This window comes from Notothenia rossii, assembly GCF_949606895.1.
Source record: "Notothenia rossii genome assembly, chromosome: 3".
NCBI lineage: Eukaryota > Metazoa > Chordata > Actinopteri > Perciformes > Nototheniidae > Notothenia > Notothenia rossii.
This window is the reverse complement of record NC_136901.1, coordinates 41,082,160-41,098,809: the sequence shown is the minus strand read 5'-3', so window position 1 is coordinate 41,098,809 and position 16,650 is coordinate 41,082,160. Positions and strand designations below refer to the sequence as shown.

The 16,650-nt window shown below is 39.8% G+C and overlaps 1 protein-coding gene across 2 annotated transcripts in view; it reads right to left on the bottom strand.

Moving 5' to 3' along the window:
* The window catches only part of stk26 (serine/threonine protein kinase 26), a 31,322-nt gene that overhangs the window by 2,670 nt on the left and 12,002 nt on the right, over positions 1-16,650 (bottom strand). The window contains exons 2-11 of one of the 2 annotated variants that reach the window (XM_079670972.1): positions 13,251-13,319; positions 12,960-13,121; positions 10,754-10,810; positions 9,828-9,936; positions 8,277-8,434; positions 2,368-2,553; positions 1,852-1,994; positions 1,288-1,384; positions 766-825; positions 469-605 (exon numbers count right to left, since the gene is read on the bottom strand). In XM_079670972.1, the coding sequence (XP_079527098.1) occupies positions 469-605; positions 766-825; positions 1,288-1,384; positions 1,852-1,994; positions 2,368-2,553; positions 8,277-8,434; positions 9,828-9,936; positions 10,754-10,810; positions 12,960-13,121; positions 13,251-13,319 (1,178 nt within the window). The remainder of the gene's footprint in view (positions 1-468; positions 606-765; positions 826-1,287; positions 1,385-1,851; positions 1,995-2,367; positions 2,554-8,276; positions 8,435-9,827; positions 9,937-10,753; positions 10,811-12,959; positions 13,122-13,250; positions 13,320-16,650) is intronic. The other variant, XM_079670973.1, reaches the window with a different exon arrangement.

The following is a 16,650-nucleotide window of genomic DNA, read 5'->3' as shown; positions in this document are numbered from 1 at the left end:
ACAATGGGCTCATTTTGTTTTTAACTTCTGACATTTTTAATATATTTTATCGGACATTTCCTTTTGTTTTATATGACTTTTTAAAAATTATTTTTCACGTTGTTATTTCAACGTAATATATACTTTTTACAACATTTTTTTTTATTTCTGTTTATTTAATTACATTTTATTTGTGTTATTTTATTTTATTTTATTCCGTCACAAAACCCAATTTCCCCTGTGATAGAAGCATTCTTTATTCTCATTAGATTCACCTAAATGTGGGTTTTGGATGTCTTTTTCCACGACATGTTATGGAAGCAAATAAGCCCATGAAACAACAAAGTTTATTCCTATAGTGTCTCGACATAAAACCTAAAGAAACACACACCACAAAAACACTTAAACCGTAAAATACAGGTGAAATAACCACGCTAAAAAAGCATGTAAATAAACAAACAAACAAAACAAACAAAGAGAAAGACGTACTTCTGGTACCTGGCAATGATATGTGTGACCATCCTGTCTGTGATGCCGGGGCAGACGTCTTCAGCCAATCGGATGTTGCGCTCCAGTTCCTCGATAGCCAATCGCTGCTCAGAGTGCTCCTTGTGCTGCTGCTTCAACTGCAGGAAGAGGATGTTGAAGAGAGATTGATTAACAAAAATGCGCTGGTTATATTGTTGTTGTTGATGTTTATGTTTGCTTTTGGGATCAGGAAATGCCTCAGAAAATGATATTTATATGTATTTATTTGCTATGTTGTCATGGTAATTGTGCACTTACCTCAGTGAAGACGGGAGAAATTACTGTGGTCAGACTGGCAGATTTACTCTGATCCTGAACCTGCACCGAGGATGAGGAGGAGATGATGGTGAAGATTTAACAAAAGATGGTTAGAAAAAAACAAGGTGAGTATCGACCATTTTGACAACAAAAAAAAAGAAGATATTTTATGAAGGATTTTGCAATAAAAACCCAAAAGTCTGTTTTTTTTTTTTACATTTCATGCATCAATGCTTTTTGTGGAATATTTATAAATAAAAAATATCCATGTTTGAAGCATCATATATAAGAGGACCGTTTAAAATCTTGTACTTCTCATACATACATTCAAACCTAATGCAGACTACAAGAAACAACATTTTATTACTTTAGTTTCTGTTATAATTGTCCATAAATCTGAGCATTTAGGAAGTGTGTTAAGCGTTTCTCCACCTATGAAAAGCACTTTTAAAGTACCTGAAGGTGTGGTACTCCTCATATATACGCTTACAGTATTAAAAACTGTGTATTTTTGGTACTGACCGTTCCTTTGAGAGCCTTCCTGCCGTCCGGCTTCTTCTTACGGACGGTGGTGAAGTTCCAGTCAGGTGAGTCGCTGTTCTCCTTATTACTGGACTCACTACACACACACGAGAGAGAGAGAGAGAGAGAGAGAGAGAGAGTGAGAGTGAGAGTGAGAGTGAGAGTGAGAGTGAGAGTGAGAGTGAGAGAGAGAGAGAGAGAGAGAGAGAGACACACACACACACGATCAATATTTTCCACCTTTTTGCCTTCAGGAAAAGTTTATACATCAAAACATATTCAAGGACAATATTACTATTATTTCTATCCATTAAAATGTATATTTTTGTATTTCAAAAGATTTTTATATGGAATAAACACAAAAAAGATTAAATAAGGGGTACTATGCTACAAAAGGTACATTTATCCAGATTAAACTCCTATAGAACAACCACTTACATTAAGTTTCCTGCATTATAATAATTAAAACGTGCCCAAAAAAACAGATCACCATAAAATGTACAAGTAAATAGTTAATAATCGTATATAAATGAAAAAGTAGACCCTTTAAAGTAGTGTGGTTACCCGTCTGAGTCGTCCGAGCTGCTGTCGCTATGCCCCTCCTCCTTCCACCTCCGGTACCTGTCAATCAACTCGCTGAGGTACGACGTCTTCTTGCAGTGTTTGACGATGAACTTGTGTTTCAGAAGCTCTTTGGCTGTCGGGCGCTGCAGGGAAAGAGGGAATACAGGATCGTATCATTCAAATACAAGACGTATTTCATCCAACATTTTCACAACGTGGTTCGAGTAACATATGGATGGAGAAAACTGTTTTACTGCAGCATTTTTTTTTAACCAAATTTTACTAATTTTAAGACGGTTTCTTAAATGGTTTATTTATATAAGGCAGAGGAAAATAGGAAATGAGAGCGAGAGAGGAGAGGTTTGTCCACCAGGAGGCAGTGTGTGTGTGTGTGTGTGTGTGTGTGTGTGTGTGTGTGTGTGTGTGTGTGTGTGTGTGTGTGTGTGTGTGTGTGTGTGTGTGTGTGTGTGTGTGTGTGTGTGTGTGTGTGTGTGTGTGTGTGTGTGTGTGTCTTACAAAGGTGGGGTCCTTGTTGAGGCAGGCCTCTGTGAACTCTTTGAAGCTCTTGGAGAAGTCTCCGCTCAGCGTGGGGGGGGGAGACTTGGGGATGTGGAAGAGGACTCGCATCGGGTGCATGTCCGAGTTCGGAGGCTCGCCTTTAGCCAGCTCGATGGCCGTGATGCCCAGAGACCAGATATCTGCCTGAAGACACACACACACACACACATTCGGAATTAACACACAGAAAGTTCCGGAACACTCTTTAAAGTAGAGACACTACATACTGATATACACCTGAACATCAGCAGGAGAGGACTCTTTAAAGTAGAGACACTACATACTGATATACACCTGAACATCAGCAGGAGAGGACTCTTTAAAGTAGAGACACTACATACTGATATGCACCTGAACATCAGCAGGAGATAACTCTTTAAAGTAGAGACACTACATACTGATATACACCTGAACATCAGCAGGAGAGGACTCTTTAAAGTAGAGACACTACATACTGATATACACCTGAACATCAGCAGGAGAGGACTCTTTAAAGTAGAGACACTACATACTGATATACACCTGAACATTAGCAGGAGAGGACTCTTTAAAGTAGAGACACTACATACTGATATACACCTGAACATCAGCAGGAGAGGACTCTTTAAAGTAGAGACACTACATACTGATATACACCTGAACATCAGCAGGAGAGGACTCTTTAAAGTAGAGACACTACATACTGATATGCACCTGAACATCAGCAGGAGAGAACTCTTTAAAGTAGAGACACTACATACTGATATACACCTGAACATCAACAGGAGAGGACTCTTTAAAGTAGAGACACTACATACTGATATACACCTTAACATCAGCAGGAGAGGACTCTTTAAAGTAGAGATACTACATACTGATATACACCTGAACATCAGCAGGAGAGGACTCTTTAAAGTAGAGACACTACATACCGTTATACACCTGAACATCAGCAGGAGAGGACTCTTTAAAGTAGAGACACTATATACTGATATACACCTGAACATCAGCAGGAGAGGACTCTTTAAAGTAGAGACACTACATACTGATATACACTTGAACATCAGCAGGAGAGGACTCTTTAAAGTAGAGACACTACATACTGATATACACCTGAACATCAGCAGGAGAGGACTCTTTAAATTAGAGACACTACATACTGATATACACCTGAACATCAGCAGGAGAGGACTCTTTAAAGTAGAGACACTACATACTGTTATACACCTGAACATCAGCAGGAGAGGACTCTTTAAAGTAGAGACACTATATACTGATATACACCTGAACATCAGCAGGAGAGGACTCTTTAAAGTAGAGACACTACATACTGATATACACCTGAACATCAGCAGGAGAGGACTCTTTAAAGTAGAGACACTACATACTGATATACACCTGAACATCAGCAGGAGAGGACTCTTTAATGTAGAGACACTACATACTGATATACACCTGAACATCAGCAGGAGAGGACTCTTTAAAGTAGAGACACTACATACTGATATACACCTGAACATCAGCAGGAGAGGACTCTTTAAAGTAGATACACTACATACTAATATACACCTGAACATCAGCAGGAGAGGACTCTTTAAAGTAGAGACACTACATACTGACATACACCTGAACATCAGCAGGAGAGGACTCTTTAAATTAGAGACACTACATACTGATATACACCTGAACATCAGCAGGAGAGGACTCTTTAAAGTAGAGACACTACATACTGATATACACCTGAACATCAGCAGGAGAGGACTCTTTAAAGTAGAGACACTATATACTGATATACACCTGAACATCAGTAGGAGAGGACTCTTTAAAGTAGAGACACTACATACTGATATACACCTGAACATCAGCAGGAGAGGACTCTTTAAAGTAGAGACACTACATACTGATATACACCTGAACATCAGCAGGAGAGGACTCTTTAAAGTAGAGACACTACATACTGATATACACCTGAACATCAGCAGGAGAGGACTCTTTAAAGTAGAGACACTACACACTGATATACACCTGAACATCAGCAGGAGAGGACTCTTTACAATGTATGAAACTAAATGAACTAAAACACTTCTTCTTTCCTGAGTGTGACAGGAAGTTTGAAATGCTTTTGATGTCATAAAACATTTTACAGCTGGTGCAATCTTTAAACCAACAGCAGTTAGATGCCTGAAAAACATTACGACGCTGAGTAATAGCCTCTCTGTAAAGCTGCTAACAGAAAAAATAACAAAAATGCACATGAAAAGAAAGTAAAGGACATTAAAAGCCTTTTTAACATGATATATCTTTCTTGTAAATACACTAATTATTAAAGCCACACCTTTGTCACAGGCTAACTGATAATGTAATGAAACAAGTAAACAGATGTTAGACAGCCAGCTGTAAATGAATGCAAACACACACACACACACACACACACACACACACACACACACACACACACACACACACACACACACACACACACACACACACGTTGTTTGCAGAGGGAGGTTGTGAGGCTGCAACACTCACTAACCATATGTCCACACACACACGTACACAGACGTTACACATGCACACAGGTTGAATGTCACCTCGTTTCAACTTCCTCCAATGACCATGTGGCAGGTAAGACACAAACACACAAACACACCAAGCAACATACACACAGAGACAAACACACAGACACAGCCCCCCCACACACACACACAGACAGACAAACACAGCCCCCCCCCACACTTGTAGCTGCTCAGGGTCAAATTACAACAGGATGCTCTGTCGCCATTTGACTGTTAACTCCAACGGCTCTATTACGGTGACACACTGAGCATATGACACACACACACACACACACACACACACACACACACACACACACACACACACACACACACACACACACACACACACACACACACACACACACACACACACACACACACACACACACACACACACACACACACACACACACACACACACACACACACACACACACACACACACACACACACACACACACACACACACACACACACCCCACAATACTCATGTACACACATCCCTTAAAAACACACACAAAACAAACCACATCAACAGAGGACACACACCCTAATGGATTTCCCTTATTTCCATAACACACACACACACCAGATATGTATAGGCAACAAACAGACGTCATGTTTTATATGATTTTATAAAGAGACATTTGGTATCAGAGCTATTTAAAGCAGCTTTGTGTGTGTCCAATAGCAGCAGGTGCATCTATACCTGAATACACTGTGGTGTCAAATTAATGTGAGGGTTAGGATTTAAATAACGGAAACTCAAACACTAAAAAAAAACACTAACAAGAGTTTAATGGATCAAAATATCCCTATCTCTTAAAATACAAATATTTAAATAAAAACAAGGCAGTCATTCTTTTCTCAGTAGACTCTAGACATCAGGTGTGTGTGTGTGTGTGTGTGTGTGTGTGTGTGTGTGTGTGTGTGTGTGTGTGTGTGTGTGTGTGTGTGTGTGTGTGTGTGTGTGTGTGTGTGTGTGTGTGTGTGTGTGTGTGTGTGTGTGTGTGTGTGTGTGTGTGTGTGTGTGTGTGTGTCAGTGTGTGTGTGTGTGTTTTTGGATGCAAATTAAACCGAGCACCCTTTGGAAACAATGCAAACGACTGTAAAGCCAGAAGTCTCACGTTGCTACGGCGTAAAGAGAGAGAAAACACACAGCTGTTGATCAAAGACACATAAGATTTGAATAACGAATGGAAAGAGTTTTTTAGAGCCAAGTCGGGTAAATACTGAGAGACCAGAAACTTAAAGGGGCCATATTCTGCTTTTTGGGGTCGTAGTGTTGGTTTTAGTGCATGTAAATGGTCTGCAGAGGCTAAAATCCCTGTGTTCCCTCCAGAGGATTACACACACTCCACGATTACCTCAATATCAATCATGCAGATACATGAGACAATTATGGCGTGTTTCCACTGCAGGGCCTCGCCCGGCTTAGTACGGTATAGCTAGGCCAGGCTCACTTTATGCTGCGTTTCCATTACAGTTTAGTAACTGGGGCGGTAACTATAGTAACGCAGTGTAGGCGGAGCCGTGACGTCATCTTAAATGAGAAACACAAAACCAACATCAGCCGTTAGCTGTTAGCACTCAGCACTCAGAGCTCACAGCTCCTCATACCTGTTCAGAAACTAGACAGAAGTTAAACAAGTACAAACCACAGACTGTCTGTGTCATGGCGAATACAGTCGCTGGTTTATTTATGTCTGTGGGCCGTTGTTGTGAGTGTGGACGGTCGGAGCATATATAACGTTAGCTTAGCTGATCTCCATTCAGAAAACACGCATTTTAAAAAGGTGTTTCGCCTGCCGTCTGTCTGCAGACTTGTCAAAGCCTTAATTCATGGTTTCTACTAACCGGTATCAGTATGTTGTTACTTCGGCATCATTTTGAAACGTGTATTACAATTAAATCACGGTCAAATATGTTCATCTTGTTGTAAGCCCCTTGCCGTCACTAGTTTAGCATACTCAGCCCGGTTGTTGGCCCGGTAAGAACCTCGATTAAGGAGGGCCAGAAAAAAGTAGCCCTGAGCCGGAACTAGCCCAAAGAAAAGCAAAACAAAACAGGCCGGGTTTGGCACGGCACGTTTAAACCACGCTACAGTGGAAATGTGCCATAAGCATTGATAAGATGTTTTTTACTTAAGTTTATTAAGTAAAACAACAGAACAATGTAACCTTAGAAAAGAAGAAACCGAGATCATTTGAATTAAAGTCCTAATTTAAGAAACGTGGGTTTCCTTAAGCATATTTATACTGGAGTCCACAGATCAATAACAAGTGTATAACACGTGATCAGAAACTACAGTTTATAAAGCAAACATGTAATTGGTGTGCATCTGCTTCATAAAATATTGTTCTAGTAATCCCCATTTTTCTGAACTATACCAGTAATCTGATGTCTTTTGTTCTGGAACTCTAACGGTACGTCCACACAGCGGCTTTGGAAAAAGCTTGCCGGCGGGCGTGTCTGAAACTCGACCAACAACCAATCACATCAATCTCCCGCCCCTGACACACAAGCAGCGGTTTGATTGGCTAGAGCTTGTACTGGCATATGATTTGATTGGCTGACGCTTCCACCGAAAGCTTCAGAAGATTCAAAAGTTGAACATTGCTCAACTTTTGAAGCCTGAGATGCCTGGAAATCTCCGCTTTGCTTCCCACAATGCAGTTCGGTTTTTTAACGCTGCTGTGTGGACGTACCGTAAGGGAATACAGAGAATATACGTCCCTTTGTTTTCTGTCCTTCTAACGTAATCTGCTTCCATGAAATCCCTTACTCCCCATGCCTGCGTTTAAATGACTTTAGAAGGTGTGTGTGTGTTTCCTGTCGGTGTGTGTGTGTGTGGTAGATATGATTTCTCCCGAGTCTTACATTGGAGTAAATATAGTATATATTATAAAATAAGTATTTTAAAGAAACAATTTAGCATTAAAAAAGGATGCTCAAGCCAAGTACTCCACAAGCCTGCCCTTTACGACTTCAAGAGATAAGATAAGAAGTGCTTTATTGATCCTATCTGGGAAAGGTTTGTGTGGCAGCATAAAAAACACAATCAAAATGAAATGACTAGAAATAAACAAGAAAGTAGAAAATATACAGGTTGAATAACAATAACAGTATGATATAAAGCAAGGTATTATATATATATATTATAAATATTAAACTGAATATATACATTTAAAATGTACAGTGTGATCTTAAGTCCAAGAGAAGCTATGGAGCAGAGAAGTGTGTGTGTGTGTGTGTGTGTGTGTGTGTGTGTGTGTCCTGTGGGTGTGTGTGTGTGTGTGTCCTGTCGGTGTGTGTGTGATAGTCCTATACCTTTGAGTCGTACGCAGACTGCTGGATGACCTCCGGAGCCATCCAGAACGGCGTTCCCACGAAGGTTTCCCGTTTTATCTGCGTGTCGGTCAGCTGGCCGGCCACCCCGAAGTCCGCCAGCTTCACCTGGCCGTGCTCCGACAGCAGCACGTTGGCAGCTGGAGGGAACACACAGCATTATTATACATTATTTCATTAAGGCTTCTTTACATACACATATATTTAGAACCACACTTGCTTTGGAATCAACGGCTATTACCCATTAGAGCGAATAGAGAAAGTAGATATTTAAATGATGAGAAAATGACTCTAAAGCTCAACGCTGCACTTTAGCATTAATAACACACCACCGTATACATGTTATATACTGTAGGTCACATGTGTCAAACTCGTGGCCCGGGGGCCAAATCAGGCCCGTTGTGGATTTAATTTTGGCCCGCAGGATAATTTCTAATTCCTATTAGATCTGGCCCGCCGGTATATTGCACCTTCAATCCATCCTGAGGGTCTCCTCAGCTCAGAGCCTGAGCCCAAACATTGATGAGCTTGCACCCAAGATGAGATGCCAAGTATCTGAACTAGCATCACAGAGCAGCTACCTGAGTGTTTCCTTCTGCACTTTGTCTCTCACGACAACAGGGCATGTTTGGTTTCTCTATTGAGGGAAATAGTTTTTTTGAAGCTGTTGTTGGCCTGTGGAGAAATGTAATCATAAGAAATGAGTGCAACTGATTATTTAATGTTTAATGTTGTTTTTAGAGGCAATTATTTAATCTTTGTTAGTTCCAGGTTTAATATGTGCAATAAGTTCATTTCAATAAGTTCTGCAATAAACATTGAACCAGTCCAGCCCTCGACTAGTACCCATTTTTTAATTTTGGCCCACTGTTTATTTGAGTTTGACCCCCCTGCTGTAAGTATAATGTACACATTTTACTTATATTTTCTAAGGATTTAATATATATTTGTATTTATTTTGCTGGATAATCTTATTAAGTATTTGCATTTGATTTTCTTAAATTCTATAAATGATTGTGGTTTCCGATATTTGACTTTTTTTTAAATGCAATTAAAGCGTCATTAACAATGATTCTGCCTGCCAGGAGTTCCTTGTGTGGTGTACACACAACACTAAGAAACAAAAAGGTGAAGTCATTCTAACTTTCTCTCGTCACGGCCATCTTTTAAATCCACCAGCAGGAGGTGCAAACGTCCGGCTAAAAACAAGCATTACCTAATATGTGGCATGCCTCATTTGTTTAGCCAAGATAAGACCTGAAGAATAGTTTGTTCTTTTAAAAAACATCTGCAGATGAATTCCATATCTGATCCAGAGGAATAAGCCGTGAAACAAGAGGAATACATCCCTTTATTTAACGTGGCTTTTATTGCATTGCAAACACCACATGTGTGTCGATGGTGTCGATAAAGGTTCATGTTATCTAAATTAATCCGTTCTTTTTTATAAAATGTGCATTATGGAAGTGTCCACATTTGATCAAAGTGCATAAATATGAATGCCTGCAGTGCTTGTGTTACAGATGAAAGTACCCTTGATGTCTCGGTGGATCTTCTTCTCTGAGTGCAGGTAGTCGAGGCCCTTCAGGATCTCCTTCAGCATGGTGGCGATCTGAGCCTCGTCAAACGGACCTGCACGGAGCTACACACACACACACACACACACACACACACACACACACACACACACACACACACACACACACACACACACACACACACACACACACACACACACACACACACACACACACACACACACACACACACACACACACACACACACACACACACACACACACACACACACACACACACACACACACACACACACACACACACACACACACACACACACACACACACACACACACACACACACACACACACACACACACACACACACACACACAGATATAATACATACCGGAGGATGATCGTAGGAGACACACCCCGTTCAGTTTCATTCAAGACGAGACTCAACACGAAACTATGCAACCAAACACTCCATATCTCCACTTTTAACGCATATCAACAACTTTATTGTTATTTGTATTGTTTTTAAATACAGCAGCTGCTTCAAGGACGCACCATGTGTTCAGCTTCCACTACAGTCCACATATTTCATGAGGTTATTATTCATTCGAATGGGAAATATAATGTATGAAAAGCCCCGATGCATACAGGTGGATAATACACTTGTACCCACATTGTTCTGTAACCTTAACCGAGTAAATTCATTAATAGCTGATTCATGGATTTGCGATAACCACCTCAACAATTTGAAGTCCAGTTTCTTTGTTTAAATGTACTTTACGGACACACATGTGAATTATCGTGATTTAAAAAGCCCCAGTAATGAGGTCGCAGACTAATACCTACGCTACAGAAATGTCATGTGTGTTTTTACTTTCTTTCTTTCTGATAAAAATATAACAAGAAACGAGTTTAAAACTCACCAAATCCAGCGCCGATCCTCCGCCCAGATACTCCATGATGATCCATAGTTTACTGCCCTGCAGGAGGAAGACGTTCATTACTAAACTGACAGCAAATGCAATATGAGAGCAATTACTCAAACTGTGCAGGTGTACAACCCTACACTACAAAAACTCAACATCTGGCCAGTATGTGTGTCTCATATCTAGTCAGAGTATGTCTCTACTGCTGATATGAGACACAATAACTTCAGAAGTGACACTGCAGTGAGACATCGGGTCTTAGAAGAAGAAGAAGAACCTTTATTAATTAAAATTCAGTTTCCACTCTGTCGTACACACACATGCGTTTTTATACAGGTCATGCAGTACACACAGTACACACTTTTTAGAACATGCACATACATATACAAATACACACACAGTTATATGCACACATGCACATGCAGTTGAGAGGTCAGAGCTGAGGCAGCCAGTCTAGCCGGCGCCAGTGAGCAGTTGGGGGTTAGGTGCCTTGCTAAAGGGCACTTCGGCCCAGGAGGTGAACTGGCCCCTCTCCAGTATCAGTCCACACTCCGTATTTGTTGGTCCGATCGGGGACGTGAACCGGCGACCCTTCGGTCCAAAGTCCAATCCCCTACAGACTGAACCACTCCCGCCCTTACAGGAGGCGTGTGGCGCAGTGGGTTGTGCGTAGGTGTTTGCCGGTTTAAACCCCACTGCAGTCAGCATGTCGTTGTGTCCCTGAGACACTTCACCCCATAATGGCTCCTGTGTGGATTGTCCACAGTATTGAGTGTGGAAGTCGCTTCGGATAAAAGCGTCTAACATGTAACATGTCATGTTACGTTAAAAAAATCTTATTTTGAGTTGTATCTCAGATGAAACACATATTTTTTTACATATTTATTAGAAAATCACCAACTAACATCAAAACACAGAACACCTTTGAGCATTTGCGGCTTATATCTTAACAGCATTTCCTGATTCTGGTCAAATAGAGTTCAAAATGAGTTCTCCGAGCTAATCACAAGATGTGATTTATCTAAATAGCTTCTTATTTCATGACATCTAACCCAGCTAATGTTCACTTGTTCTCTTGGCAGATTTTTGTGCTTATTTCAAGTGAAAACAGCTTGTTTTCATTATCGTTGTTTTTGGAGCAGCATTTTTTTCCAGAGTAAATATACATCCTTGAGAATATATGCACTTTGATTTTAGGCCAACAAATTCAAGATAAAGACTTTTTCCAGTCAAACTTCCTCAAAATAAATATGTCCTCTTAGAATAGTGTCAAAAGAACTATCATTTCACGGGAAAACTAGAACAGACCGCTGTCATGGACTTATTGAGCGTTGTTAAGGACGCTCACATCTGCAGAAAGAAGTCCGGTCAATTGAACTGTATACAGTTTGCTTTTCAAACCGTTTGCTTGTCTTTAGTTTCCCGTTGTCCGTCTGAGAGCAACATGGAGGATTTTAATATTCATTATAATATATTTTGAGAGCACAGTCATTTGGATGAATGGTTAGTGGCTGATGAGCCTCCAGCGACGAAAATAAAAAGACAAGAGGGACAAGGAAACAGCGGAGAAGTAACGGGCAGAAACCCTCAACACGGAGCTGCGGTCCTTTTAGATAGACATCAAACGGCGACACATATTCAGTGTGCAGTTCCTTTGGCATTAGGGCAGGGATATCTAGACACTTTCCAAGGTTTGACATAATGAATTGTGCTACTTTTAAAGCAAGCAACGATGTTTTCAAAACTGTAATCAGCGCCGCAAAACCGCTATCGAAGTAGTTCCTGCTACGTAGTTCAAACGGTAACCACGGACTATTTTTCTTAGCGGATGCATGTCAATTAAAAATCAATACATACAACTATTTTTTAAATCAATAATACTATCTTTTAAATCCATAAAAGCATTTCCTTTAATATTGGGAGTCATGTCGTTACTTTGTTGAGAATGTGGCTGTGTGATAAGCGGATCAGTCTGTCGGGTGTTCTTTAACCCATGATGACCGCCTCGCTGCACATTATCCCGTACGTAGGCTCTGAATGTCTTTCAGTTTCAAAGCACTTTGAAATGCCTTGTGTTGAAAAGTGCTGCATGAATAAACTTGCCTTGCCTCTTCCTCTTTTCCGCCATAATAAATCGATCGTTTTCCAGATATTTTAAAAGATAATAAACCTGTTGTTTTACCTTCAGATTAAGAAACCTTACCTTCAGATATGACCCGTAGTACTTGGTGATGTAGGGGCTGTCGCACTGGCTGAGCACGGTGATTTCCTGCTGGATGTCTTCGATCTCGTCCTCCGCCTCTTCCAGATCGATCGTTTTGATCGCCACCACGCTCTGAGTTCGATTATCGATGCCTTTAAACACCTGCGGGACGAGGAGCGATGCATGAAGGGTAAAAAAAAAAAGATGCAAGAACAAACAAAACATGATGTGGAAGACAGAAGAGAAGAGTAACAGAGGAAAAATATGTAAGAAGGGATATGACACACGCACCTCTCCGAACGACCCCTTCCCGATGCGATCCAGCTTAGTGAACAACTCCTCCGGGTCAATCTGAGAGCTCTGATTGGAGGAAGAGGAGGAACAAGGAGAGGAGAGACAAGATAGTGGTTTATAGTTGTTTATATCAACAAAATACTTTCAAAATGGGCATAAAACTGTTCAAATCTACGCTCACAGCATGTAGTGAGGTGTCGGGATTCGGGAAACAGTCAAAGTCGTAGGTGATGTATTTTGTTTCCAGTTTGAATCAAAAATAAATTCAATTTAATTGAAATTAATACAGAAAAAAGCAGGAAATCCAAATTTACAAACGTATTTTTCTACCATCAAATCAACCAATTGGAGCATTTTCAGCGCTAGTTTTAGTCCACACCTCAACACTAACGCTATATAATAATTAGTAGTTTATTCATTTGACTACAAGTTGTTTTTCAAATATATGTACAGAAAGCTGCGTTTATCCTCAAATCTATGCTTTCAGTATTTAGTGTTTTTATCCCAAGGAGAAATGGCAGATTTTCAAGAGTTCCAAAATAAAACGCAGTGTGTCTTGAGCAACTCTGAAGCCGTTTGCAGCAGCTTTGTCTCCGTCATACGCTCATTTGCATATTTACGAGGTCATTGCACATCATTTGCATACAGCTTGGTGACGGCTGGGGAGGAAAGAGAGACTTCGTAGAGAAGAGCCAGAGCTGGGGATTAATTACAAATATATATATTTTCAGATTTGTTTTACTTGATGGTGGTAATGCCTGGCAAAATGTGTAAGAATAATACCATTTGGAAACTCCAGGGGGGGGAGATTGCCACATGTAATGTCAGTTTAACTTTGTTTTACTACAAATATAAACATATATCAAGAAGTTAGGTTAAAATATATGTTTAATATTATTTATTTAACATATATATATATCGGTAAAAATTTCAAGTATTTCCAATGCAAAACACAAACAAGGATAATAAACGTTTCTGTCACTTTCTCACACACACACCCACAAACCCAGTAAAACACAGAAGGAAGCAAGCAAGCATGACAGTTAAAGATAACAGGAAACACACACACACACACACACACACACACACACACACACACACACACACACACACACACACACACACACACACACACACACACACACACACACACACACACACACACACACACACACCTTATCTCTAAGGGTTTTCCACATGTATTTCCTTAACTCGTTGTAGACTCAGGAAGGTCTTGACTTTATGGGAGTTCATAAAAGTGCTTTTTTTTTTTACATTTGACCGTTTCTGGCCTGTTTTGTCACTTATTGAAATACAGTTGCACTGATGTCTATAAGGGGAACTAGCTTGTGGTTAATGTGATGTAGTCTGCTTTGTTTTGAGGTTTAAGCCAGACAGGAGGTCACAAGATGATGACAATCAGTAATGTCATTAATACATTGGTTTTAAATCACCACATCGCACTGGATTTTTTCACACTATTATTTTACTTGCATCACACTATTAAGTTAATGCTTGAGTTAAATTAAAAATGTAATAATGAGTAAATAAGTAAAAATAAATAAATAATAATATTCAAACAAACATAATAAGTGAAAGTAAGAATGTTCAATACAAAAAATAAGTTGTATAATAAAATAAAATAATAAAGAATATTTATGCAAAGAAATAATTGAAGTTGAAATGTCCAATAAAAGATCTAATGAAATACAAATATTTATTAAAATATGAGACGTTAGAAATAAGTAAGAATATGCAATAAAAACATAAGAAATTCCAGTTTATTGACTTGTTATGCAAGTGAGACACACATGTAATCAACACACCACAGAAGCGTATGATATTCCTGATGCTGTGTCAATTTCCTCTGAACTAAAAAAAAAGGAACTACCCCACACACACACACACACACACACACACACACACACACACACACACACACACACACACACACACACACACACACACACACACACACACACACACACACACACACACACACACACACACACACACACACACACACACACACACACACACACACACACACACACACACACACACACACACACACACACACACACACACACACACACACACACACACACACACACACACACACACACACACACACACACACACACACACACACACACACACACACACACACACACACACACACACACACACACACACACACACACAGTCTCTGCCCACAAAGTTGCCACACCCTGTCAGCACACAGCTCTTACTGTCTGACTTTAGCTCGGTGCGGAGAGAAGCAAAAAGAGAGACGGTGAGAAGAGAGCGGAGAACATAAATAACACACAATAAAATAATGATATAAAAACAAAGGAAGTACAAAACGTAACAAACTAAAAACTGTGTGAAACTTTGGATATTTACCTGAGGAAAAATATACTAAAATAAGACAATTAAGGTTTACTAGTAACTATAAGTGCTTCCAATTTAAATATGTACCTATGGTAAACCGTTAAAAGAGACTACGGAAAAATAAAAGAATTATTTAAATATCTATACACTAAAAAAAGAAGTACTCAACATGTAAAATAATGCACAAATAATGACCAATGTGTTACATCAGCTGGAAGTCATACTGATCTTATAATAGAAATGGTATATATTATGTGCATTTAAACTAAACTGGGTGTATATATAACTTTTCGAAAAACCCTAATGTCTCAGTTATGGCTGATAATGGAATCAATGCTTTGGATACATCACACTGTGATCAAACAGATATTTAACTTTTGGTTTCTCCACATGACGTTCTGCTCGCAATTTATTTTTAACACCAATGTGGACATTAAAGGCTGCTGAGGTCGGACTGCACTTCCTATATTTAACTTTTAAACGTATAATTACATCCATTATGCACACATGTACTGTGCTTTACTTTAAATCACGGCTCGCCCACTATATAGGTTTTTGTGCATGTAAATGGTCTGGAAAGTCAGGAGAGGACTCTTTAAAGTAGATACGCTACATACTGATATACACCTGAACATCAGCAGGAGGACTCTTTAAAGTAGAGACAATACATACTGATATACACCTGAACATCAGCAGGAGAGGACTCTTTAAAGTAGAGACACTACATACTGATATACACCTGAACATCAGAAGGAGAGGACTCTTTAAAATAGAGACACTACATACTGATATACACCTGAACATCAGCAGGAGAGGACTCTTTAAAGTAGAGACACTACATACTGATATACATCTGAACATCAGCAGGAGAGGACTCTTTAAAGTAGAGACTCTACATACTGATATACACCTGAACATCAGCAGGAGAGGACTCTTTAAAGTAGAGACACTACATACTGATATACACCTGAACATCAGCAAGAGAGGACTCTTTAAAGTAGAG